The sequence below is a fragment of the Canis aureus genome, chromosome 23 (genome assembly GCF_053574225.1).
Source record: "Canis aureus isolate CA01 chromosome 23, VMU_Caureus_v.1.0, whole genome shotgun sequence".
NCBI lineage: Eukaryota > Metazoa > Chordata > Mammalia > Carnivora > Canidae > Canis > Canis aureus.
In genome coordinates this window covers 39,964,476-39,991,169 of record NC_135633.1, presented here as the reverse complement: position 1 = coordinate 39,991,169, position 26,694 = coordinate 39,964,476, and the positions used below count along the sequence as shown (strand labels likewise).

Sequence of the window (26,694 nt, the reverse complement as noted above, 5' to 3'; positions counted from 1 at the left end):
GCTACTACTTTACTACTCCAGTAGAAGGAAGAAAGTCTCCCTCTACCCTGCAGTAGTTCAACCAACGAGAGACATTCACAATTCAGCCATTGAGAAGCCACTATACTTCTAATTCCCAGTTTACCCCAGTGGACTTTGTGTTTCTAACAGCCTCTCCAACCTTCCCCTTTCCTCTATGAAAGAGCATTTCTCTCCTTTGCTGCCTCAGTTATGATTCTGCCATAGCTTGCTTATCTTGGATTACAGTTCTCTGCTATTCCCGAATAAGCCCATCTTTTGCTGATAAAATAACTGGCAGTTTTATTATTTTTTTTAAAGTCCAAACCTCCTACTATGTCTTGGAAATACAGTGAACAAGACAGAGAAGTCCCAGGCCTCACAGAGCTTATGTTCCAGTGAGGCAGAAACATAATAAACAAGAAAATTCAGTAATTATAAGTAGTTTTAGATGTTATATAGAAATAAACAGAGTAATAAAATTAAATAGCTGGAGAAGGCAGCTTCAGATAGCATAGGTAGAGGAGGCCTTCCTGAGAAGGTGAAATATTTATCAGTGACAATTTCATAAACAGTGAGAATGAGCAGCCACGTGAAAAAAGTACGCAAATGATTTCAGACAGGATGGCAAAGTACAAAGGTAAAGAAGAGAGAAGAAATCTAGAGTGTCTGAGGATCAAACAGAAGGTGAGAGCTCCCAGTACAGTGAGCAATTGGAGGAACAAAGAAATAGGTAGCAGTTCATGCAGATCTTTCCTGCAGAATTTTACTCAAAGATGATAAAAAGGTAACCTATTGGGAAGGATTCAGCTTTCTAATACTGGGAGTAACTTGATATGATTTACATTTAAATGTTAAAAATCACAGTATTGGGGGTAGACTCATTGTGATACGTTGGCTGATCAGATGGAAGGTGTGGGAAAAGGAAGAGTCAAGGATGACACTTAGGTTCCTGGCTTGTACATTAAATTCACGAAAAAAGTGGATGAAATTAGAAGTTAACCACAGTTGTTCAGGAATAAACGATGGCATATTGGAGCAGAGTATGTTGGTGGAAAGGGAGCAAAGTGGACACATTCTTATGTCTGTTGCCTCTGCCTCTGTATCACCTACAGGATAAGTCTGGTCTATCAGTAAGAATAATGCATCTTAAAAATTTCATTTCCCAAACTTGTTTTATTTCACAGAAGGAAATAGTGAAGTGAGACTAGGATTAAATAGTAGAGAGGATCTCCGTAACTTAGAGTTCCACAGCTGCCTCAGCATGCATCTTCTGTCCAATTTGCTTGTAGAACCTTTCTTTCTCTTTTATATCTGACTGAATCAATAAGCAGACCAAGCTTCTTTTTTTAAAATTGCATTCCAGCAGTCTAGCTAAAACTTCGGTTGGTTATCAGACCTATACTCACTAGCAGTGTGACCACAGAAAAGTGACTTATGTTTTCTAGAGCCCCATTTTCCTTATCTGTAAAGTAGGAGTAATGATATCTAGAAGATTGCTATGAGATTTACATAACATGTGAGTGTGTTGTACAAGTTATGATAAGCTATTCAAATAGAAAGCATAATTCTTTTTCTAACTTCATCAGCCCATATTGCATCAAACACAGGGATGTCCTCCTCCTATTTTTATATCTTAACTGAGTAAGTCTAGAATATTACTGCCCCTCATATACAAAAATGACACTAGTGACCCCCAATCAGTAGGGAATATGGTTTGAGCGATTTTTCTATTCTTGCAGTTTTGTTTGTGGTTGGAAAACCACACTTTCTGCTCACCCCTATTCACCTTGTGACCAAGGACAGACATTTTTGAGAGACTATCACGGTATACAATTATTCTAGCGAAGAAGTTCTCAGCATGTGGTCAAGAACCCATGGGGACCCACAGGACTTGTTCAGAAGTTCATAAGTTCTTTTTTCAACTACATATCTGTATAATGCTGAGTTTTCTTCATACTCTTCAACCAAAGTGACATATCACAACATTTGCAGTGTGGCAGCAGATAATACAGCACTTTTCCATTAACCCAGGCATTTCAGTTTGCAAAATGGTAAAACAACATTACTCTTCTATTTTTTGTTTTTGAAAATATATCTATATTTTTAGAAGTGTGTTACTTTTACTTTATTGTCATTACTAAATAAGTCAATACTTACTTTTTACTTTTAATTTCTAATAGGGTAAATACTGCAGATATAACCCATATACACAAACGCTCTTTGGGGTCTTCATTATCTTTAAGGATGCAAAGGGGTCCTAAGAACAATAAGTCTGAGAAACACTGGTATAATGCAATCAGCCAACCTGGGCAGCATTAATAAACAACCCTGTTATTTGGGGCAGGGTAAGCTCTAATTAGCTTGTTTTCATGTACAGAAAGGTAATTAATTAATTACTTCTTCTGCCTGCCTTCCTGCTTATCTTCCTGCATAGGATCCTCCCTTTCTCTCATAAATATTATGGAGAGGATGAATGAGTGTACATTGGCCAAAAACTCTGAGGTACAAAAATAATACTGTCCTGCCATCAAGGAGCATGGGTCCTAGTGGAAAAAGCAGTCAGGTAGATAATGACAATGAATCATGAACAGAGGAACAGGAGGTGACACAAGAAGGCATTTTGCCATCTGCCTAGGAGATCAGAAGGACAGAAAAAGAACCAATACTTGGAACATCACAAGACCTCAACAAATGGTCTGGAGTCCTTTTTACGCTTGAGGATCCATCCATACCTCCGAACAGAAATTCCCCACTGTAGCTCCCACAGCGCTGCACTGCTCTCATTTCTCTTTAAGAGAGAACCTATATAGGGGTGCAGTTTACTGATCGCCTCCATCTGGAATGACTTCAGGAACCACCTTGGCTTTCCAGTCAAGGTGGATGACTAAAAGCAGCATGGGTACTATGGCCTGGCCATTTCTGCCCAAGTCAAGCTCATCTTTGGGTGTCATGACAAAAGAGTTCTCTGCTAGGCTGGCTGAAACTCTCAGAGTTGTATTCCCGAGTCTCTCTTCAACCCTTCTTCCTTCCTTCCTTGCACACGTGCCAGAACTACATTGTAATCTGAGGCTTTCCCCTCCTGTTCCTCTTCTGTCTCCACTTACTCTTTAATGGGCATTAGTTCCTAATAAGTTCTCTGAGTCTGAGTTTTATTTCCGATAAAATAGATAATATCCTCCTCATACAATTATGTGATAATTAAATGACCTAATATAGGTGAATTATCTCGGTATAATGTAAAGTCCTAAATAAAATTACTATGATGATTATTATGACTACCAATGACAGAGGTGTACACAAAACCAAATAACATGCTATAATGATATGTCAAGTTCTTTTTTTTCTCCATTTCTTAGATCTTTCATTGTTTCAATTAGCAATAATCGCGCCTCGGATAAACCTCATTGGCTACGATACTGTTACTGCGCAAAGCTAGATCTTTCATTGTTTTAATATGCATTCTAGAACAGTGGCTCTCAAACTTATGCTCAAGGCAGCAAACTTGGAGATCATGATGCTCTTTGCTCTTTACCATGAGATATAGATATATTCATGTCCATCATATTATTAATTCATTCAACAAATATTTGAGATTTTATTGTGTGTCAGAAACTGCTCAGGGTGCCAAGGTTACAATAGGGAACAAGATTTGGAACCTATTGTTAATTAAGAGGAATAAGCTTTTTAATAGAAATAAGCACAATAATAAATACAGTCATATCTCCCAAGAGATCTGTATTAACTCATTTAGTCTTCTCAAAACCAGATGAAGCAGATAGGGAATACAACTATGCATATTTTATAGATGAGAAAACCAAGGCACAAAAAGAAATAAAATAACTTATTCAAGATCAAAGAGCTAGTGAGAGGCAGAGACCAGGCTTCCCTCTCAAGCAGTGTGAATTGAATCCTTGCCAATATTTAAATCAGATATTCTTAAACTGTAACTATATCAGAAACTCCAGAAAGGGGATTGTTAAAGCACAGATTGTTGGGACTGACCCAGACATTTTCTGATTCAGTAAGTTATGAGGTAGGGGTCAGGACTTTGTTCTTTTACAAATTCCAAGATGTGGCTGCTGCTGGTCCTGTTGGTTCTGGGACCACGCTTTGGGAATTACTGCTAAGCAACACTGCCTCTTTATAAACCTACCTGTTATAATGATCTGAGCACCAAATTTTGGTTTGCATAGAAAATTGTTTCATATCATTTTAGGAATGGAACTTCCAGGTAAATCAACAGAGGATTATACTTTGATCACTGAAACTTGACCAAGAGTTATCTAGCATCAGCACTTGGCCAAGATTATCTAGTATTGACACATGACCAAGAGTTATCTAGCATCAACACCAAGGTATATTGGTTCAACGACCATCTGATATTTGTGTTCTTTTTGAAAGTGGTAGGCAGAGGGAGAGAGAGAGAGAAAGAAGCTTAAGCGGGCTCCATATCCAGTGCAGACTCTGAAGGCCAAACTCGATATCACAGCCCTGAAGTCATGACCTGAGCCAAAACCAAGGGTCGGGGGATAAACTGACTAAGCTAGACGCCCCTATATTTGTGTTCTAACTTACTGAAATGATTTCTGTCTTCAGAGAAAAGGCACCTGCCACTTTTATCCTGATTCTACAATTTTACATACAGGCATAAAAGTATCTGAATGTCTTATTCTGTTTTCCAGTACATTGATCCATGGGTATTTTAGATGATGAAATATGTCTTTGCATTAGAAATTTATTTAAAATATCTTTTTAATTTGTTCTTTATATTAAATTTGGTATTTTCTTTTTCTTTTTTTATTAAGCATGTAACTAGCTTATATGTACATTTCATTTCAGAATAGTAAAGGTCTCTATAAAATATTTGTTATGAAAATAAAACTTAGGGACTGATCAGTTTGAGAATCACTCATTTTCCTCCCTGCTAATGGAGACAGGACAAATATTTTGTTTTGAGGGGGAATAGTTTGGGAATTAGTAGATAATTGGAGATAAACTAAATTTAAAATCAAGGTACTTAAGGTTTATTTTTGAATCTCAGTAACTAGCAGTGTGACATTGAGCAAGTTACTATAACCTCTGGATTTACATTTTCTAATATTAAAATGAACCCATTAGGCTAAATGTTCTCCAAGATACCTTTTTAGTTATCATTCTTTAAAGAATGATAAAAGAGTTTAAAAGACTATTTAAACTCTCTATTAAGTATGCTACTTTGATTATACCTATCAAAGAAATTTCTAACGGGACTGTTCAACCCTGCAATATTGACAACTGAGTAAAAGTTTTAATGTTCTAACAACAAATAATATGCTTTCCCAGGGACTTAAAAAAGCAATACTACCCGGCCAGCATATCTCTAAGTGTGTTAGTTTATTACATGATTTCAACTTTTTTTTTTTTATGATGTCAACTTTTAATCTTAAGTATGGGGCTATAAAATCTAAAAGGCCCCACCCTTGCCTTTGCAGTTTGTGCCTACAGTACAGAGTATATTCACTTCTGAGCTTTCAAGAGTAACTCCTTGGGCAGCCTGGGTGTGTGTGTGGGGGGGGGCGGGGGGGCTCAATGGTTTAGCCCGGCCTTCAGCCCAGGGCGTGATCCTGGACACCTGGGATCCAGTAAGAGGTCGGGCTCCCTGCATGGAACCTGCTTCTCCCTCTGCCTGTGTCTCTGCCTCTCTCTATCTCTCTCTCTGTGTGTGTCTCTCATGAATGAATAAATAAAATCTTTTTTTTTTTTTTTTTTTTTTTAGTAACTCCTTGCCAAACAAATTGGCTTTCAGGCTTAGAAACCAAGATAAGATTATATAGGGGAGAAAAAAGTCTTCTTCTACCTTCTTGGCTAGGCTAAGAATTAAATTGATACGAAACAGATTAACAGAAGGAAATACAATGTAATTTTGTCTATACAGGAGTCCCACTTATGTGAGCAGTTCAAAGCCAGAAAGGTAAAACGGGGTGTATATGCCAACCTGAGCTAAGGAAGGGATAGGGGGCCTGGTGCCTCAAAAGGGAGGGATATGACTCACAGGGCAGTCAAGAAGAACAGATATTTGGTAATTAAATGTTTGCACTGCCATACAGATGGGTCAGATAAAATGTATCTCTGGTAATGACTCTTAATTCCAGGAAAGATCCCTAATTTAGATTCTTCTAGGTAGCTGAGAAGCAAAACATTTCTCTTGGCCCTGTAGTCTTGAGTGCCTTCAGCTCAGTATAGTCCCCATGTGTAAGTGGCACATTTTGAGGAGACTTGGTCTGAACCCCTTCACTTATGCATTTATTTTAACACCCCAGGGCAATCTGAGTGCTGTTAAGTCAGAAGCTGGGGAGAACAAGATTGTGAATAATGTGCCTATTGACTTGTAACCAGCGTGATGAGGGCAAGCCCCACGACGCAGGGACACATAAAAGGCTATTTTGTTCATCACTTGCCCTTGATGCTGACTCAAGGCCGGACACGCTCCTTTTCCTCTGCGCGCGACAGGAGCCCCAACTTCACACCAACAGCCAGGCGAGTCGGAGGAGCAGTCACAGAAAAGGGCGATATTTAAACTAAGCGAAGAGGCACTTGAGAGAGTGCTACCTTGTAATTCCCGACAGGCCGACTGGCACGCCGGACCGCTCCTAAGACCAACTTTCTCCCGGCAGCTTCCTTCCTCACTCTGGGCACGTTACTTCCTTCCCCTGCGCCTCCCGCTTTCACCTGTACAAGGAGGGTGCGTGTGTGCGCCGACAGGTGTTACCTAAACCCCGTCCAGTTTGCAGGGGGAAGAAAAACAACCCCCACACAAACCCCGCGAATTTGCATTGCAACTGAATTTTTTTTTTTTTTTACGACTGAATTCTCTTGTGGATAATAAGCAAACACCATTAACAGGAAACCAGAACAAATCAAGCAAAAAAAAAAAAAAAAAAAAGGCTGTGAAGGTTTTGGAAAACGGAAGGAAGCGCAGTTCTGAAGCAGCTGGGGCGGCGGGGGCAGCAAGTACGGTCCTTGCAAGGGGAGGGTGAGGACTCGGTGGGGCAGAAACGCCGGCGGGAGGACCGCGCTCGTCGGGCTCCCTCTCCGGGCCCTTTCACCGCCTCCCAGTGCCCCCTCCGCCCTCGCCTCGGCTCTTCGGCCAGTCTCCCTCCCCGAGGCTGCGGCCCCGCCCCCTCTCGTCTTCGGTCGCCTCCCAGCCCACACCCTCTTTCTTTCCCCCCCACGCTCCCCCACCTCCTGCCCGTTACTCTGCAGGGAGCAAAGTCAAAGCGCTCGGAGACGCCCCACGGCTTGACGCCGCCGCCGCGGCTGTGCGGGCGCAGGGCGGGCGCAGGGCGGGCGCAGGGCGGGCGCAGGCGGGGGCGGAGCAGCGGCTCCCGGAGCTCACCTGCCGGCCCGCGCCCCGCCCCGCCCCCGCCCCGCCCCCTCCTCCCCGGCCCCGCCCCCTCCGCCCCCGCCCCGCCCCGCCCCCAGCCCCGCGGGCCGCGGGTTTCCGGCAGCTCCGGCTATTTCAAGGCTCGCGCGGTGCGGCGGGCCTGGCGCTCGGCCTCTGCTCCCCCGCGGACCTCCCGGCATGGGTCCCCGGCCCGGCCCGCTGCTGTCCGCCGCGCTCCTGCTGCTCTCCGGCTTCCGCGCCGCGCTCGGCGACACGCCTGCCAACTGCACCCACCCGGAGCTGCTGGGCACGTGGGTCTTCCAGGTGGGCCCCGCGGGGTCCCGCAGCGTCAACTGCTCGGTGATGGGTGAGTCGCCGCCCCCCCCCCACCCCGGACCCCTTCCGAGCTGTGCCGACCTCCCCCGCGGCGCCCGCTGCCAGGGGAAGCCGGGCCCTTGGGGCCCTTTGGGGCGCCCCTTCCCGCTCCAGGGCCGAGAAGGCAAAGTTCAGCAGCTGGGGACTTCTCGATTCTCGTTTGCTTATTACAGTACCTAAAGACTTTTTTTTTCAGGAACTTTTCTTTTCCTGGGTTTTAGTGTTTTGGTTTAGTTTGGAAGAGAGTGGAGACCGGACAGTCTTCCCAGCTCCCTGTCCAGTCTGCATTAAAAAAAAAAAAACTGTGCCCATGGAATATGAGCTCAAACAGTGGAGAATATAACGGGAAAAACTTTTCCTTTTGTTAGTTTGTGGGAAAAGAGCCCTTATGCCTCGCGTTTTTGGTTTACACGTGTGCTACTAGTCCAAGAAAACTTCGGGGATGGCTCCACAAGGTTTCCTGTGCTGCAGAGAGATATAAAAGTCTCCCGCTTTCTCCTCTTCTCTTCCCTTCTCTTCCCTTCTCTTTCCTCCTCCTCCTTCTGCTCCTCCTTTTCTTTCTCCTTCTTTTATTGTTATTTTTTAAAAATGACTCTTCAACCAGTAATTATACTTTGGGATGCCCAGAGCCAAGCATAGCATCTGGCTCATGGAAGGCTGTCAGTAAGTATCTAGTGCTAACACCACTGGCATATTCCATATGCCCCCAGATACCACATCTACACTGAGGACAAATAATTTAGTGAAGGGAGAAGAGAAAAAAGCAACCTCAGGTCAAAAGAAGCACTCTTGTTCTGCCCAAACCCTTACCACCCTGTGGCATGTGCAGAATGAGTGAAACACCCTGCTGCAGTCTCCTTGTCAGCAGAACGAAGATTGCCAGGTCATTTGATACTAAAACAGACCTATTCAACTGTCCAATTCCACTCCAGATGACTATGTGGCATTTCGTAATCCTGGGCATTATAAACATCTTCAGTTTTAAACGTTGAATTAGGATATCCAAAGCAAAGGGAGATCAGAATTTGTGCTCTTCTGTCACATGCAATCTTCTGTTTCAGAGCATTAATCTGAAACCTGGAAAACCCGCCCAGAGTGTGAAATCTCCAGATGGACACAGCAGAACTCTCAGGCAGCCTCTGCCTGTGAGCCTCTATCTTGGACTTTAATCTAGTGGAAAAACACACAGATCTACACCCCCATATTCTGAAAGTTGAAAGCTTAGTTTCTGTCAGCACAAATTAGCTTTATAGGATAGAAACTGAGTTTGCTGAATGCTGTGGAAGGATTCAGATTCTGAGGTTTTGAAATGTAGAGCCATTGAAGAGAGAGATACCTCTTTTCTTCTCTGAAGAGATAGTTTCCTTTGTCCTTGTGATCTGATAGCAGATCCTTTTGTAGTTTATGTTTGCATTTTTTTTTCCACTACCATTTTGTATTCTACCCATTTCTGCCTGTCACTTTAAACATCCCTTATTTCTCCTTTTCCTCAGTGGACAAATTTCTTCAGTGTTTGGATGCTCTAAGAAGATAGGGGCTGTACTTTTTTGGGGCCTGTCTTCCTGCTGGGCTACTTGCCATATCTGTATCTGTTGAGCCCTCACTTCACAGATCTGAGACCCCTGTGGGACTGTACAGATGGAGGCAACAGGGTGGAGACTGATCTCCTCACAAGCCAGACTGGTCCAAATCCAGTAGCATGAAAGGAAAGCATTTTTAAATAATGGAAATTATAGAGATTTCCCCTCCCATTTGAAGTCAAAATAATTTTCCTTTGTTGTGCATTTTTTTTAGGACCACCAGAAAAAAAAGTAGTGGTGCATCTTGAGAAGTTGGACACGGCGTATGATAATTTTGGCAATACGGGCCATTTTACCATCATTTACAATCAAGGCTTTGAGATTGTGTTGAACGACTACAAGTGGTTTGCCTTTTTTAAGGTCAGTTTCGTTGGAAGTGTGTTTGTATTTTCAATGATTTGATATCTGAAGCTGCTTCTGATCAGACCCTCAGAATTTTGATTTTAGATCAAGAAGATAACCAGAAGTGACACCACCGGGCACCTGGCTGGCTCAGTCAGTTAAGTGTCCCCACTTGATCTCGGGGTCCTGAGTTAGAGCCCTGCGGTGGGGCTTGTGATCACTGGGCTGGCTGATATGGTGCTGCTGCCCAGCATCACTACTGCATAGTGCTAGCCTGGGAAAAGATCAATAATCAAAGTCTGGTTTGTACTCAATGTGTGTAGCTTTCATACCATTGTAATGTCAAAGATGGTAAGTTGGACCGTTATAAAATTGGGGACCATCTGTGCTATAGTGTGCTAGATATATAAATGTGAATGACTCACTTTATGAAGCTGTGACAAAGAGATGGAGAACTTGAGTTACTCCTTGGGCTAAAGTCAAAGGTAGCCCTGTCCATCTAGCTTGTTTTCTTCTTTCACTGGGGAGGACAAAGTGTTGTCCATTCTTCCGTTCTAACACAATGCTTCCAATTGCAGATACATTCTAGGATGAAATGGTTTACACACATTGCAGTCCATCCCAGATATCCTTCTGAAGTTGGAACTTTTCCTCTTAGCAGAGTGTTCACTGGTTTAAGTAGATTGAGGACACAAGCCTGAGACTCACTGTTGCTTACTATAAATAAAGTATAAACAAACAGACTTTTTCATGGAGGAAGGTTTTATAGCCTTTGGAACATCTGGTAAGAGTTGGCCAATTATAGGGATTCATGGGAAAGTGGAGAATAAATCTGTTAAAGATGATGAAAGCACCAAAAAAGCACCAACAAGAGAGTAACCTCTAAATTTATTGTGATTTCTCATGATCTAATCATTAGGATATGGTGTTACGTGATAACATCTAAGCCAACTATTTTTCTTGGAATAATAGCTTATTTCTCCTGAGAATCCCTCTTTAATATGGAGGAAAAAGAAGGCGAGAACAAGAGGAAAAAGTTATCCCCTCTTGCCTGGATTGGCTGGTCTGATAATCAGCTGGTGGGAGCTGATCTATCCATTTTGAGGATCCAGTTGAGGGCTGGCTATTCATTTTATTAATTGGAGCCCATGCTTAACCATTTATGAAACATTTTACTATCACCCCAGGATACTATTTATTTAAAAAAAAAAACATGAACATATCTATACAAATTTTTTTAATCATAATACGTAGATAAGAATAATTCAATCTGAATATAATTGTTGGTCTGTATATCGATGAGCCTAGGACTCTACAGACCTGTTGTAGGTACTCCACGATAACGCTTCAGAAGTTCTTTGCAGGTTGAGAACCGCTTGCCTATGGAATTGATGTACAAGCAGAGAGCTATTCAAGACAGTTGTTCACTGTGTACTCTACCTTCCCTCCCCCTTGTCCTTTTTTGCTTGACACATACTAGGTACTTAGTTGATCATTTGTTTAAAAAGAGGTTGAATAAAAACTTAAGTATTAGACTATTTATAAGTATAGATGAGTAAATTATTTAAGTGTATATAAGTATAGATGAGTAAAATAAAACTAAGTGTTAGTTATATGTAAGTATAGATGAGTAAATAAAATAGTTTTACACTTTTGGCTTAGAAAATTTTTTCATTCTTCCCTTCTATAGAATGGGAAAACTGTTGGGCCTACTTCTAAAGTCACCATTTAATTCTCTGAGCCATAACCAGAAATAGATATTGGCAGTTTCCCTATATTAATACTTTTCCATCAGTTTTTCTGCTCTCAGCTTAAATAGGAATCCAAAGCTGGTAGGGACAGCGGGAACAGCTTGTGGCTGAAGGGGGAATCAGAATACCTCTTTGTATTTCTCTTTAAATCACGGTATAAGCAGATTCAGTATTTTTCCATAGCTTCAGAACATAAGTCATAGGTCAATAGAGAGCCACTTTGTAAAGCCAAATTAGGTTACAAGTGTATTCAGCCACATGTCGGGAGAATCAATATATATAGTGTTGTAGGATAGAAGCCTACCTAATCCTAGGCTCCTGGAAGGCATTCACTGAATAGGAATAAAAATAGGAAGAGTGTTCTTCCATTAACTGATTTCAGTATATATTTTTAAGTGCCTAATTTGACCAGAACCATTATCAGGGCTGTTCTCGTGCTGAGAAATCCATCACTCTGACTGATCAATAGTCAGACCTTGTGATAGGATCATACTTTCAATAAGCAGAGTAGGAGAGGGCAGCCTGGGTGGCTCAGTGGTTTAGCGTTGCCTTCAGCCCGGGGCATGATCCTGGAGACCCAGGATCGAGTCCCACGTCGGGCTCCCTGCATGGAGCCTGCTTCTCCCTCTGCCTGTGTCTCTGCCTCTCTCTCCTCTCTGTGTATTCTCATGAATAAATAAATAAAATCTTAAAAAAAAAAAAAGAGTAGGATATGTAAGATACTTGGCTTTAAAATTCTCTTAATATAATCAAGTAGTTCTAGGTAAAATGTTTTGCAGAGTGATAAAATCTATGTGCCTTTGGCAAATCCCAACTGACAGAGTAATGGGGAACTGAATTTTTAAAAATTTGAGAAAAACGATAGACTGGGATAACTGTAGGTCATAGGAGAGGCAAGCAGTTTTGGTGATACTGGCTGGCCAGAAAGGCTTGCTGTCTTTTACCTCACACCTCAGGGCATTTCCTGCATTGGTGCTGGGGAGACCAACTGGGTTCTAATTCAAGAAAAATGCAAACCTATTTAAATGAGCAAAAGCACATGTGGCTTTTTCTACAGACTTAGAAGATCTCTTTTAAATGAAAATTATTTTTAGAAATGAAAATTTGCCAAAGCATAAGCAGTATTTATTTAAAATATCTTCTGTAAACTATGCCATAATCTATTCAACCTACCAGTGTCAAAGAAACATCTGCCATTTTTGCCATGTATATTGTCTTTATTTTGTATGTTGTTAGTCTATAAATCAATTGGATTTCCACTTCTGTCCATTGACTCATACCAGACCCTACCACTTGTTTCCTTTTGCCTTCTTCAGATATGCTTTCATAAGATGGCATATTTGCATTCCATTGCTTGTTACTGTTGCTGCTTGAGTTTGCTGAGCAGGTAATCCATGCAGGGCATTTTGTTAGACTGCTGGTCAACCTTTTCCCCAGACTCTTCTGCAGCTCAACAGAGCAGATAGCTTCCACATCATTCTCCCTGCATTCCAACTTTGAAGCAGTTGTGACACCACTACCATTGCTAGGAATTTGCTTTATTAAGTTCTCAGGCCTTACCTGGAAAATGGGCATTTTTCATAATTTGAGGTTTGTAAGCTCTTTGTGTGTGTGCATGTGTGTGTGTATGTGTGTGTGAGGTTTACCTGCTTGAGAAATTGAGAGTGAAGTGGGTATAATCTTTTTTGTGTAGGACTTCAAGCTAGGTAAAAGCTTGGAAGGAGATAAATCTTGACACTGAAAGTTTTTGGATAGTTTGATTTTGACAGGAAGCACTAGATATATATTCTTAAAGATATGTTTTTCTATTCAACTTCCCACATACATTCCAATATATGAACCCTTTATAGGGGGTTATGAACTCAGATGCATTTAGGGCCCACATACCTAAGCATTTGAAATGACCTTAATGTAAAAGAGTAAGGAAGTAGTGAAATCTATGGCAAAATGGAAACGTTCTTAGAAACATTCATATTCAGTTTTCTTTTAAAATAATGTATTGGCCAAAATAAATGACCGTACTATCTGCATGCTAGTTCCTAGAGTTCTCAAATTTAATTGCTTTACTGTTTGGTTATCATCAGCAAACCCAACAGATTGGCACCCCTTGAGAGCACCTGCAGATTAAAAGCAGCCAACCTCTTAAATGAAAACAGAACATAATGAAACAATATTTAATTATGGCTGACTTGGTGTTGGGTGGATAAATGATTTTTTATGCTTTTATGTATATTCATTTTTTAAAATGAACATGTATAAAGCTCCTCTGTACATATCCAGTCTAATTGGAAAGGATGTCATGAAAGAAACTAAATCCCAAAGAACACCCTCAAGTTGAATAGACTTTCTAGCCTTTTCCCGCTTTTCATTTCATTTTCTCAGAGGCTGTAAAAAGAAGCAGTAGAGCAGGAACTCAAGATTTCATTTTAAAGATTAAGCGACTCAAGGGATAAAGAAGATGTGTTCAAGGGAAACCAGACTCGTGGCTAAAAATTTTATTTTATGGCCATCAAGCAGATTTCATTGATTTTTATTTGGGGCCCACCAGTCTTAGTAGAACTCTAAACTGAAAAAACGTTTCCGTGGGTGTTTCTTAAGCAAGTTGGTATTGGAAATGAGCTGTATGTTGGGAAAGCCATACCAGAGGATTTATAGCACATTTTGTGTGCTAGTGACATGTAAATTTCAAGCTTGTTGCAACAGCCAGAAATGCCCATCCTGTTTCTACAAGTAAAGATTTGGGAATCTTGTCACATTTTTTTCACTCTGCTTTCTGGGTTCATTTTTAAGATCTAACAGTTCAGCTTTTATAATATTTGTTTTTTTGGGGTAATTTACTTGTTTTAAAATAAATTCGGTATACTGAGATCCAGATTTTGTATTTTTTGAAATTTTAACAACTTGGGCTTTACTGTTAAGAATGTTTCAATTTAGAGAAAGGATCCAAAGGTTAATAATCCATGCCTAATTTTGTTTTCTTTCATGATGATGCTTAATCTTAACATAATGACTTAGTTTCCCATTGTGAACTCTTCATAGGATGTCACTGATTTTATCAGTCAGTTGTTCATGCAGCTGGGAACTGTGAGGGTACATGATTTGAGACATCTGAGGAACAAACTGGGTGAGCTGTGTTGAAATTTTTAACTTCTTAAAGGCCAGCAATGTTTGTTGACTGATCTGGGAGACGGAGATGGATACTGGAGAGACTAGGGTGTTAGTACACATTTCTTGCTTGAGCCTGCTTATTTGCTATTCTTACCTGCCTGCACTATTTTATATAAGTGATCTTTCTCTTTATTATATTTGCACACATTGAATTGGTTCTCCCAAGTCTTATGCTCATAACCTAAGCAGATCTGAACTCAAATAAGTTAAGACCCAGTTAAGAAAAGGTCAGCTGAAGATTGTTTCACTTCCTTGAAGTAGCTGTGCTATTCCTCACATTGCTAATTTTTTTCCTAAAAGGACTCAAGAGGGAACCATGTGAGGCTCTGACATTTTAGGTTTGTCCTCTAGTAGAGAGGGTGGCTCTTCCAGAGAAATGGACATACCTGCCACTCATCCCTGGGAGAGTCACCCATCTTTTTCAAACTGGTTCCTGCTCAGAACATAGACTACTGAGTAGGAGGAAGAGGATCTTTTTCACTCTTTACATTCTCTTCACACTTAGACGAGATGTTTAAATCATTGCTGTCTCCGGATCCACGAAGTTAAAGGTCTTAATATTTTTATGGGAAAAGGGTGGTTAGAGAGTAAAGTTGACAGGGACTTAACCATTCCTTGCATTTTAATACAATATTACTTCCCCTTTCCTTACCTCCTTTACTAGCTCCTAAGTAGAGAAGGGAGATGTGAAAAAGGGAACGGAGCCAAGTATCGAAAGTTCATAGCTTTTCCCATATGAGCATTTTCCAAACTGTTAATGGCCCAACAGACAGTGGCCCACACATCTACTGGTAGGAATTGCTCATCGATTCTCTTCACCTCATCTTGTGAGGTGGTTCCAGGCGGCCACTATTGACAGATTAAAGTGGAAATTAGAGCTGAAATTAATAAGCTTTTTTTTTCTGAATTCCTGATAGTTGAGTAAGTATAGATTGTGTTGAATTATTTCCTTTATTTCAGAACTTCTCAGAATCTTTAATATATTGGATGGTGGTAGCTTAGGAAGAAGATAAAATAGGAAACTTTCCCAAAATAAGTTCACCATTTTTTCCTCACAAAAAAATAAGGTATTCTCAGTGTAGTTTACAAAATTCTGTCTTAAAACTCTCACTCTTCCTTCTAATTAGGGTGATACCTCTATTAGAAGATAAGCCCTTCCCATCCTCCAGTATTTGCTCTGTTAATGGGATAAATAGCCTTTTACCTGCAAATAAGGATCAAAAGTTGCTAGATTAGCCTTCCAAGTGCATTTCAAAATTATATTAGATTTATACAATGATAATTAATTTCAAATGCATCTGCATGTGCTTCTTGAGCATGTTGGCTGTGTGCATGATACATGTGGCTTAAGCATTCAGCTTTTGAGAATGGCAAATTTGTGAATGTCTTAAATAGCATTAAAAATTTACCAGTATTTCAAATACTATAACTTTTTAAAATTCTTTTTGTTTTACTTAATATGATTAAACATTTTTAAGAGACAGTATGATTCTTGTTGGCTTGTAACTCTAGTTTTTATTGTCTTTTAGTTGTTAAATAGAGCATCTGTTGAGGGGCTCTTTTAAACCAACAGCCAAAAAACAGACTGTGGGGCTGAGAGGCAGAGCAGCATGCAGCCGTGGACCTGCCTAACTCTAACATCTAGCAGAGGCCTCTGGCAGCTACATTCCCTTCTGGAGTCTTTCTCTGCATGTAAAATGCTGAGGAGTCCTGGTGACCTACCTCCAAGGCAGCTGCCCTCCTGAACATTTCCTTGGAAAGCAGCAACCGCCATTTTGAAATGGAAACAAGCAGAGACTACACAGGAAAAGGAAAGAAAAATCTGGAAGTCTTAGGAGGCTTCGCCATTCAGCCTTTGAATCAAAGGAACGATATACAGCTCAAGTTTATCCCCTTTGAATATTACTCTATTGAAATAATTTTTTCCAAACCGATTAGGATTTGAATTTTGTGTTCAGTTTTGTTCATAGTACAGATTTTATTCCCAGTTAAATTATCTTTGTGTATGCCTTCTTTCTCTAATTACCTTCAGGAACCCCAGCACTTATTATAAGGAGAAAATGCTTCATGATATCTTGAGATGGACAGATACATTATTGGTGGAAAGATGGTTCTACAGAGGACTTGTTTTGGCGGGGGGGGGGGTGGTGCGGGAAACAGGCCTTCTGAGATAAGTCAAACTGCTGAAAGGTATCTTTGCAGCTCCTAGGCCTGCATAACCCTGGCCAGAAAGATGGAGTGATTAATACTTTTTTCTGCCTTTTTTTTTTTTTTATTAGATGACAGCTTTGTACTAAGGTCTTGACATGCTTATCTTACAAAAAGCTTATGAAGTAGATGTTACTGGCTTTATTTTTATAGGTAGAGAAAATTATTCTCTTACAGTGCTTAAGCTCATGCAGTGTCTACTTGTAAAATGACAAGGGCTTAGTCTCTCAAGCTTAAGGACCTCCCTAAGGCTTAAGAGTAAAAGAAAAGCCATTTCACAAGGAAGTAATGGTCCTCAGAGTGACATTTCAGTAGATTTTCTGGTGAATCCCAGTTCAGAAACATCACGAATGTTAGTTTAATGGAATGATTGCATTGCACTGACTCCTTTTGAAATTTTAGGAGAATTGGCTTAAAACTTACATTTCCTTACCAAATTAGACTATATCCCTTCTTTCATTTTCAAGAGGAAAACTTACTTTCTTTTGTAGTCCTCCAAATTGGAAGGAGAGCTTTGTAAGCTTCAAATTAATTACAAATTAAGTGCTCTTGCCAAGTTAACTTCTTTCAATTACACTATTGTTCACACTGATCGCTATCTTTTAACTTGTTCCTACTAAACAATGTACTAGTTTCCTGCTTAGTTCAGAATTGATTAATATCACCCTTGGTAAACTGAAAATGTGGGGCTACACCTAGTCCCTATTTTTCTGGGTTTTTCTCCTGTATCTTTACATGAATGGAGGAATTTCTAGATACCAAATTTTTGTCACGATTTTATTGGTTCAGATAACGTTTTATGAAATCCGAAAGGCCCTGCACTGCTATTCTGGGAAGGTTATGTCTTATAAAAGTGAATTAAATGCATACCTGACTACTTATACCTGGATACTTTCTTCCATCCTACCTCTGGACATGATAATTCATCACTCAGGACCTTGATGCCACCTCTGTGAAACCCTGTCCAGATCTCTCCATTAGTGGGAGAAATTCCATTATTTTGGTTCATGTTGTGCTTTATGATCACCTCTGCTCAGGTTGTATTACGTTAATTGGTGTAGTGGAGTGATTGGATAGCATGTTTTGATGTTCTTTCAGACTGAAAATCTGTAATCTCCCTGTGTGTCTTCAAAATCCTATTACACAGGACTTTATAAGTGTTTGGAAAATTTACCACACTTCTCTTATCTCTTCAAAAGATTTTCACAAGTATTCAGTTTACAAAGAATTGGTTCTACAGGATTCTAGAAGCACAAATCAGGAATGATGATACATTTATATTTTTGGGTCTATGTTCTAAAAAAATATCAGATTATCTGCCTCCCAAGTTCTAAAAGACTTGTGTATTTTCAACCTAATTTCCAGGATGTGAATATTGATAAAGCAGCTAATGTGTATTAAGAATATATTTCATATGAAATTTAAAGTCATCTCTACCAAAGTGTTTTTTTCCATTTCTCTGAGCAACTTTGCATGTAAATTTTTGGATTATGGGGAAGAAGACTTGGTGGGTACAGAATTACGGATATTTGTGTTAGGAGGTGCCATAATATATATAATACTGTAGCATTCTTGGTCATAATTGCTTGTTTGTCTTCTCTGGTCTTTAAATTCTGAGCACAGGGATCAACTCTGTATTACTAACCATTTTATTCCCTATGTATAGTGTGATACATGATAAATAGGCTTTCAATAAATATTTGTTGAAGAAAGGAATTGAATAATGCTCGTTGTGTTGTCCTGTTGTTTCATTGATGTGTTTCTGGGAGTATTGTTACCTGTATGTACAGAGTATCGCAGATCCTCAGACCATAGGTGTTGAATTACATGGTAGGAAACAAGACTTAAATTTTGTTTATTTACATTTTAATACTTGTATAGAGGCCAAGTATTAATACTACTGTATTTAATACTACTGTAGAGGCCAAGATGGGGCTCAAAGTTAAAAATAATAAAGTTCTAACTTTCAGAATTACTCAAAACTGAGTTAGCTCTCGGGGTAAAGAGTGAGCTTTATGATTGCAGGGGTTTCCACAGCCTGGAGAAGCAACCACTAGAACTACCCTGGAGTGCTGTAGGTTCTGTCCTTCTTACTCTGCTTTGGGGACAGTGAGAAGCACCCTAGCCAAAGGTGAGATTAAGCCAACTGAGATTGCTTCCAGTCTCACAGTTTATGAGCAAGGAAATGAGGAATGAGCCAAAGGATTTTGACTACTTTGTTAAGAGCTAAACTGCTGTTTTAACTAGTTCTGGGATATATATTTTGGTTGAAATGGAATGTCTTTTAAGCACTGGAAATAAGTAAATTTATGACCCTCCATTTCCACAGTTCCTTCAGTAAAATGCTGGAAGGTATTTGGTTGCAACCACTATAATGATTTGCTGGCAGTTTCAAAATTCTTAGAAATTCAACTTTTTAAACAAATGGTTAAATCTAGTTAGAAAACTAGAGCTTAATCCTAGAAATTGACAGAAGGAAGTTTGTTTCTTTCTGAGGAAAAGTGTAGTACTCTTGGATAAGTTTGGCAAAGTATCGATTTAGTAAAATGTACCTTGTTCTCATTTGTTTCGCTTTATTTACTCACACTCCAGACCTGACAGCAAATGAAAACAGTTAATCTACATTTATGTAGACATATACAGGAAACAAAGGGCAAAACTTGAGTATATTTTTTGTTATTCACTGTTGCTGGAATATAATATCTCTACTTACATGCTTTACCATTAAATCCTTAAACTTCAGGTGTTCTTTTCAGAAATGGTGAATGATCTTGATGGATGAGACCTGGTTCACCAGATGTATTATGTATTCCACAATGTGTATAGGTACATTTTAAAAATTATATACATGTACTACTGTACTGATGTTTCTATCAAACACATGGTATAATATTAAATGTTTAAATATTTGATTCACTTACTGTCACAAATATGGGTCCTGCCAAAATATTTTTCATGATGACATCCTTTGAAAGTAATATAAAAATATGCTTCATTATCATAAGAATGTTAACTATAATTTTCATTACTGAAAATTTTCAACATTTGGAAGCAGTTTTCTGCTTAAAATCTTTAAAAGATTTCAGCATTTTATTAAAAGTATGAAAGTGTCACAGGTTTAATAAAGTTTAGAAAGATTACTGTTTGGTGTTAGGGTTAATAATAACTTAATGGACAATCTTTTAAATTGATGTATAGTTCACACAACATTATGCTAGTATCAAGTGTAAAATACAGTGATTCAATAACTCTGTGTTAGGCTATGCTCACCACAAGTGTGACTGGATGAATTTTAATGGAAACATTTGCTTTATTGATAAATAAGAGTAAAAGCTGAATACTGCAGTGATGGAACCATTTCAAAACACCTGATTTCAAAAACAATATTTTTATGTGGCTGACCACACTCATATTAGGAATAGGACAAATGTAAGCTTTGCCCTTTTTTTTTAATGTCTGCTTATATTTATTTGAAAATTTTGGTTTCTCTGCAAGTATTTTAAGCTGCTTATTCATTTTTTGAGAATTAGGTTAATTAAATAAATTAGTTTAGACAGGTACATGTGAAAAGGAAGATGCTGTGTCCTCACCATCGCGTAGGTAAGCATACTGTGCCTGGCAGGTGAACATCAGACCCTGAAAATGAGTGTTGGTGTCAGTGTTGCTTTGTATATTAAATAACAGTGGAAGTTGGCTTTCAATTTTATTTATATAAAATTTACAAATGTAAATAGATATTCTATTTTTCCCCAATATTCCAGTGGGTCATCTTTTCATCTCAGTTTGAAAGCCACTGGTTGACAGGATAGGGACCCATATCAGCCGTTCAGGTGACAGGTTGGGCTTAAGTGTTTAATTCTTCCATATACAGATGACGTCTGAAGACAACTTTGTATCCCCCATGGTAACAGAGAGTAGTACTTATATTGTTGCATTTTGCGTATTTCATAACTTTTTAAATTCTTCATACTACAGGGTCCTCTTGATCCTTCAAAGGAATCCAGTGAAGTGCAGGGATGAAGAAATTAGGGCTTCTTAGTTTGGCTTGCTCAAGTTTACATAAATTACAAGTGGCAGAACAAGATTTTAAAATACAGAGTCCTTTTTAGGAAACTGCTTTTTTCCCCTAGCTGGTGCATTGCATCAAATATGCAAATATTTGCCAAGTATGTTATTGATCAAGGAAACAATGGAACAAGTTGGTTTTAAACCTCTCAGTGTCAAAAAGCAGGTGAAGAGAGATCCAGTATAAATAACTTCACTTCTAAAATTCCCAATCTGTTGTTTTTCAGTTAGTTGATATTACTAGGTAAATGTAATTGGAGACTGGATAAAATGAGTGGAAATTTGAAGAGGGCATTGAGAATGTTTGGAAATCCAGTGGTCATCATGAAGAAGCAAATGGATAGCAATGGAACCCTAGTAGCTTCCTGAGCTTAAGGGCTGGCGTGTGGAATGTCTTTATGTTTTATGCAATGATCTGTTTGTTGAAATTGGCATAAATGAATAGAATCTTAAATTATACCATCTGTGCAAGACTCTGTTCAGACACTGATGTTTACATAAATGAAATAAATAAAAACTCTTAAAAATTTTTTGGGCACATTCTGAGCTGGATAGTGTAGCCAGAACTTCAACTTCTTAATTGGTAATAATGTCAGAAATCACATAAAAAGTATTTAATGATAGCAGCAAAAATGACATACCATGAGAACGTTCCATGGCACAGTGTGTGGCCATCTCAGTTTGTAAGGTCCTGAGCACTTGGCTTCTGAGGTGGTAAATTCTTTTCTACTCAGTCCTGCACAGTGATATTAACCCTGGCCTACCTTTTATAAGGTAATTTCAGGGTCTCTGTGATATCTAAGAAGCACTGCCCATCTGTTACAAACTTCATTATCTTTCCTGAATTTCTGTATTATTGCTAAATAGGATTTGGCATTTGTTGTTCTTTGTCTTCATTCATTTATTCACTCATTCTGTAACTAATTGCTTCCTACTGCCAGTTTCCTAGTTCTGAATAAACAAAAAATCATGCTCTTCCAGTACTTTTTTCAAGGACAGAACCACCTAATAAGCTGCTATGAAAATTAAATGGGTTAGTATATATAAAGCAGAATCTATGAGGTAGGGTCTATTATAATTTTCTTGATTTTATGGATGGGGACACAGAAAGGGTAAGTAACCTGCTTAGGATCACATGGCCAATAAGTGGCAGAGCTGGATACAGTCTAGGCAGTCCAGCCTGAAGACCATGTCTGTGACGTCCACCCCCCCCACCCCCATCAAAAACCCTTGGCAGAAAATAGTAAAAAGATTGAACTAGCCAAGGCAAGATAGATATCTGAACTGCGAGGAAGGACCATTACCCGTTAGGGCGGCTGGAGAATATAGGTGCTTTTAAAGGGCTGTGGACAACAATTTGGACTCGACTCATGGGAGTCCATTAATCTTCTCCAACTTTTTTTTTTTTGAAACACAGTGGTAGAGCAATGATCCTATAGCCTGTGAGCCCATATTTGAATTCTCTCTTTTCCATTTACTTTGCAAAGCCACTTTTTTTTTTTTTTTTTTTTCATGAGAAGAGTATTGGCTGTTATCCCAGGGAATCATTGTGAGGCTCAAATGTTACGACAGAAACTCTTTGCAAATTGGGATTTAAACCTTTGCTTTGTTGGTTTCTAGGTATCTCCTCTCTGTTTTTGGTAATTGACCAGTGTGTTTACTTCTCCAGCTCTTCGTGCAAAGACAAAGGGTATGAAGATGTGGTTTGTAGTATTGGGAAGAACCCTTGGTTCTAGGAGCCCTTGGTTATAAATTCTAGTTTGACCACCTTTTTTTAGGACTCTTTTTTGTTCCCTAAGACTATATTATCGCTCTGTTCCCTTGAACCTCTAAGATTTATGAGTGACCTATAAATTATTTATAAAGTGTGAACTGATAGGTAAGTGCTATAGTGCTGTGCTGTCGATGAAGAATCTAAAGTCCTTAAACAGATACGGTAAGAGAGTGCAGCAAAATTAGTCATGCTTTGGTGAATTTTTTACCCCTTTCAAAATAACAAGTTGGCGTTTCTATCACAGGGAAAGTTTGGGGTTAGATGTGGTGCTTGTAACTATGACTCCGTTATGTCAACCAGGTGTGCAAAACCACACTGATGAAAAACATGGGGCCCAGTTCTTCCAATTTGAATGCCCCTAACTCTTTTGGTATGTTTGGAAAGTTATTTCATCTGTGATCTAAATTTCTGTCTAGATGGGGAAGTTTCCTGGGCTTCTTCAGCATGGTTAGCTTGTTGAACCACAGGATGTTGTAAGAGTTACTTACATCTGTTTCTTTGATTGAATTGTGAGCCTCTTAAGGGCTGGAGCCACCTTAGTACATATTTGTGTTCATGCCTAGAACATGCATGGTGCCTGGAGAAAATGTGATAATAAATACTTGACAAATAAATGAAGGAACTCAGCAAAATACAAGATAGGTTGTATAAATAACTTTTTTTTTTTTTTTTTTTTTTTTCAGAAAATGCAATCCTAATTCCAAAGAGATGAGAGTTAGCAGCCACTAACAACACCTGGACCATCCCTCAGGGATGTCCTTTTCTAGGACTTTGTAGGCTGTGAGTCTTAGGAAATAAGGGTATTTTTTAAAGTGATTGATTTGACAAAGTTTATGTAACAATCTTCATTTTATAAATAAGAAAATTCCACCCAGAGAGCCATTTCACCTTTTATTTCCACATTTCAGAAAATGATATATATATATTTGTATTCAACTTAAGCACTGTTTTGTAATTTTTTCTTCTCAACATGGGTTTTCTTTTTTATGGTTTTGGAAGAGGGGTTGATGTATTTTTTTTTCTTGTAAGGCCAGATAGTAAATGTTCCAGGCTTCGTGGGCCTTTGTGTTTTCTGAGGCAACTGCTCAGTCCTGCTACTGTAGCGTGAACGTAGGCCTAGACAATGTAGACAGAAGTGGGCCCGCTTGTGCTCAGTAAAACTATATTCATAGAAGCAGGCAGCCTTGGGGCACCTGGGTGGCTCAGTGATTGAGCGTCTGCCTTCTGTTCAGGGTGTGATCCTGGGATCCAAGATCGAGTCCCACGTCGGGTTCCTGCAGGGAGCCTGCTTCTCCCTCTGCCTATGTCTCTGCCTCTCCCTCTGTGTCTCTTGTGAATAAATGGATAAAATCTTAAAAAAAAAAAAAAAAAAAAAGCAGGCAGCCTTCTCTAGCTTTGCTTTGCTCACCTCTCTCCTACAGAGCTCAAATGCTGTGGAATCCCATGTGAATTTTTAATTTACTTAATTTTTTTTATACATGAACATTTAGGACACTGTTTTGTTCTTAACTTTTCCGTTCTCTTGCAATGAGTGTCTTCCTACAGTTAGCTTCTTTTTTTCATTTATGTGTATCAGACAATTTCAATAAGGTACATTTCAAGAACTCTTGAAAGTCCTGTCAGATTGCTCTTTAGAACCGCAGGGGTTGGGAAGCCTTAGCTTCACCCCACCTGGCCTGGTCTGAAAAGCATGCCCCAGAGAAGGGAACATGATCATGAGCCTGTGCCAGAGAGCAGCTAAATAGAGTACTGAGGGGTTTAGGTTACATCATTTGAGGTTACCACTATTAGTGCAGTTTTGAGCTATACAAATAGCAGTTGTGTGTAGTTTTGACATAATAAATATACATTTTATTGACCTTTTCACAGGACATATCCTTTACTGTTGCAGCTCAGTCTTATCGTAGGCTTCTATTCAGTGTTCCTCACCCTGAGTTGGGTCTTTGGCAGGGACATAAGGAGTGGTGAGCTGAACTCATGCAAGTGAAGATATTCTTAGCCAGAGGTGGATAAACAAGTTTCACAATATCATGAACCACCAATACTGATGCAAATTTTAAGAATCTATGAGTACTCCATAGTAACTTATCCTGTGCTAGGTAGCTTAGTGGATGGTGAAGCCCAAGATTGCTTTGGGATTCTAAAGCCAGACATTTTTAACACCGTTCCGAAATAAATTCGGAGAGTGTCAGATGCAATAAGGTAATTTTACTTTAAGTATAGTTTTGCCCATAGATTCCTCTAAACTCAGGGTTTGCAAACCACAGGACTGTTTTTTATAAATAAAGTTTTATTGGCACACAGCCTAGTTCATTCATGTCTGTGTTCCCTATACATCTTTCATAATGCAGTGATGGAGTTGAGTGGTTTTGACAGAGGCCTTATAGTTGGCAAGCCTTAAAATATTAATTTTCTGGCTTTTAAAAAAACAGCTTGCTAACCCCTACACACAGGTAAAGTAATATCCATCATATTAATTAGAAGTTCGCAAAGGATGACCCATGCACCAAAAATAACCTGTGTATTTAAGGAAAGTATTGCAACACAGCTCACTTCGGTGCCAATTTGTTTCTGTTTTATCTGACTGCTTTTGGGCTTCTGTGCCATTAGATTAAGTCAATGCCTTGAAACCAGCCCAAGTCCCTCCTCACTGGAATTTAGCATGACTTTTTTTCCTTTCTTCCTCCTATACCCTGTGCTGTCGTTCTGGATTATGTGTCCCTCCTCCAAGAGGAGATGTTACAACATGAGGGTTTGTAAACTCTGGAGCCAAAGTATGAGTTGAAATTGCAGATCTATCACATTATAAGTGTTTTTCAATATTAACATTGCAGTGAGACAAAGGGCCATATGAGTGAAATTAAACGAGGACAATATTTAATAATCAGGTCCCTCTTAGCGCTTCCCTAATCAGAATTTCCTACTAAATTGTGAGGTTGACAGAGGAAAGAATTCTGTTTGGTTGCATGGAAATGTTTCCCTCTTTGTTTCGTAGTTTGTTGGAGTCCATATTCTCAGAGTAGAAAAGTATAGTCTGACAAGCCTGAGCAGAATTTTGTTTGTGCCACTTGACAGCTCTGTTAACTTACGAGCTCGGTAGCCTCGCAGAGCTGGGTGGGCCTCCACTCTTGCTGGTAAAATGGAGTTATCGAAGCTTCTTTCCTCATAAGCTTCTGTGAGGACTGAAAGAGGGACTTTTGTAAAATGCCTGGAATGTGGCAGATGCTCTAAAAATGTTTCTTTTCCTGCTTTTGATTCCCAGAAGTGTTTTCTTATGTAAATTTTGTTTGGCACTCAGTGATGGTAGTCTTAGAAAAGTTTATTTCTCATCTTTTTCTAGACTAATTCTCAGAATGTAACCTCTCAGGGTGAAGTTTTTATTTTGGTTGGCAGAGGCTCATTCCCAAGATGAAATGAAGAAGAAGCATCTTGACTGTGAATGGGAGCCAGGGAAATGGACCTGAGAGATGAACACAGATTCACTTGACATTTCCTTCCCCAATTTTGTTGCAGTATAAAGAAGAGGGTCACAAGGTCACCAGTTACTGCAACGAGACCATGACTGGATGGGTGCACGATGTGCTGGGCCGCAACTGGGCTTGTTTCACTGGAACCAAGATGGGAACTACCTCTGAAAAAGCGAAGGTGAACACAAAACACATTGAGAGGCTCCAGGAAAAGTGAGTTGTCACAAGAGGAAGATACATTTAGTTTTGTTTTATAGTATGTAGAAATATGTGTCTGGGTTAGTTCTTGGTAAGTTTTATTGTGATTCTATAAAATTTATTTGACCTAGAAACGTAACCCATATTCTTTAAAACTTGTGTTGATTAATGGAACTGAGAGAAGAAAGTTGTTTTTTTTTTTTTTTTTTTTTCACAGCACTCTAAAAGTAATGGCCCAATGATGGCTTTAAAGGAAATTGATATGAAAGACTAGAGAATTGCAGTGACAAAAATCATTTTATTATTGCCTATAATAAACATGTATGACACTCATAGATACATGTTTATGTTACAACAAATGTAGTTGATACTAATTGAATACATTTTACACAAAGTAGTGAAT

The 26,694-nt window shown here is 39.3% G+C and overlaps 1 protein-coding gene and 1 pseudogene across 3 annotated transcripts in view; one reads left to right on the top strand and one right to left on the bottom strand.

The window, feature by feature from the left end:
* Window positions 1–3,363: 3,363 nt before the first annotated feature.
* Window positions 3,364–3,434, bottom strand: LOC144295585 (U4 spliceosomal RNA; annotated as a pseudogene).
* A 4,044-nt stretch (window positions 3,435–7,478) lies between these two features.
* Window positions 7,479–26,694, top strand: part of CTSC (cathepsin C) — a 35,867-nt gene continuing 16,651 nt past the window's right edge. Inside the window, exons 1-4 of one of the 3 annotated variants that reach the window (XM_077867370.1) lie at window positions 7,479–7,730; window positions 9,533–9,678; window positions 14,451–14,535; window positions 16,153–18,503. In XM_077867370.1, the coding sequence (XP_077723496.1) occupies window positions 7,562–7,730; window positions 9,533–9,678; window positions 14,451–14,535; window positions 16,153–16,211 (459 nt within the window). In that variant the 5' untranslated portion in view covers window positions 7,479–7,561 and the 3' untranslated portion in view covers window positions 16,212–18,503. Of the gene's footprint in view, window positions 7,731–9,532; window positions 9,679–14,450; window positions 14,536–16,108; window positions 18,504–26,139; window positions 26,307–26,694 lie in introns of those variants that run through there. The other 2 variants (XM_077867371.1, XM_077867369.1) reach the window with 2 other exon arrangements.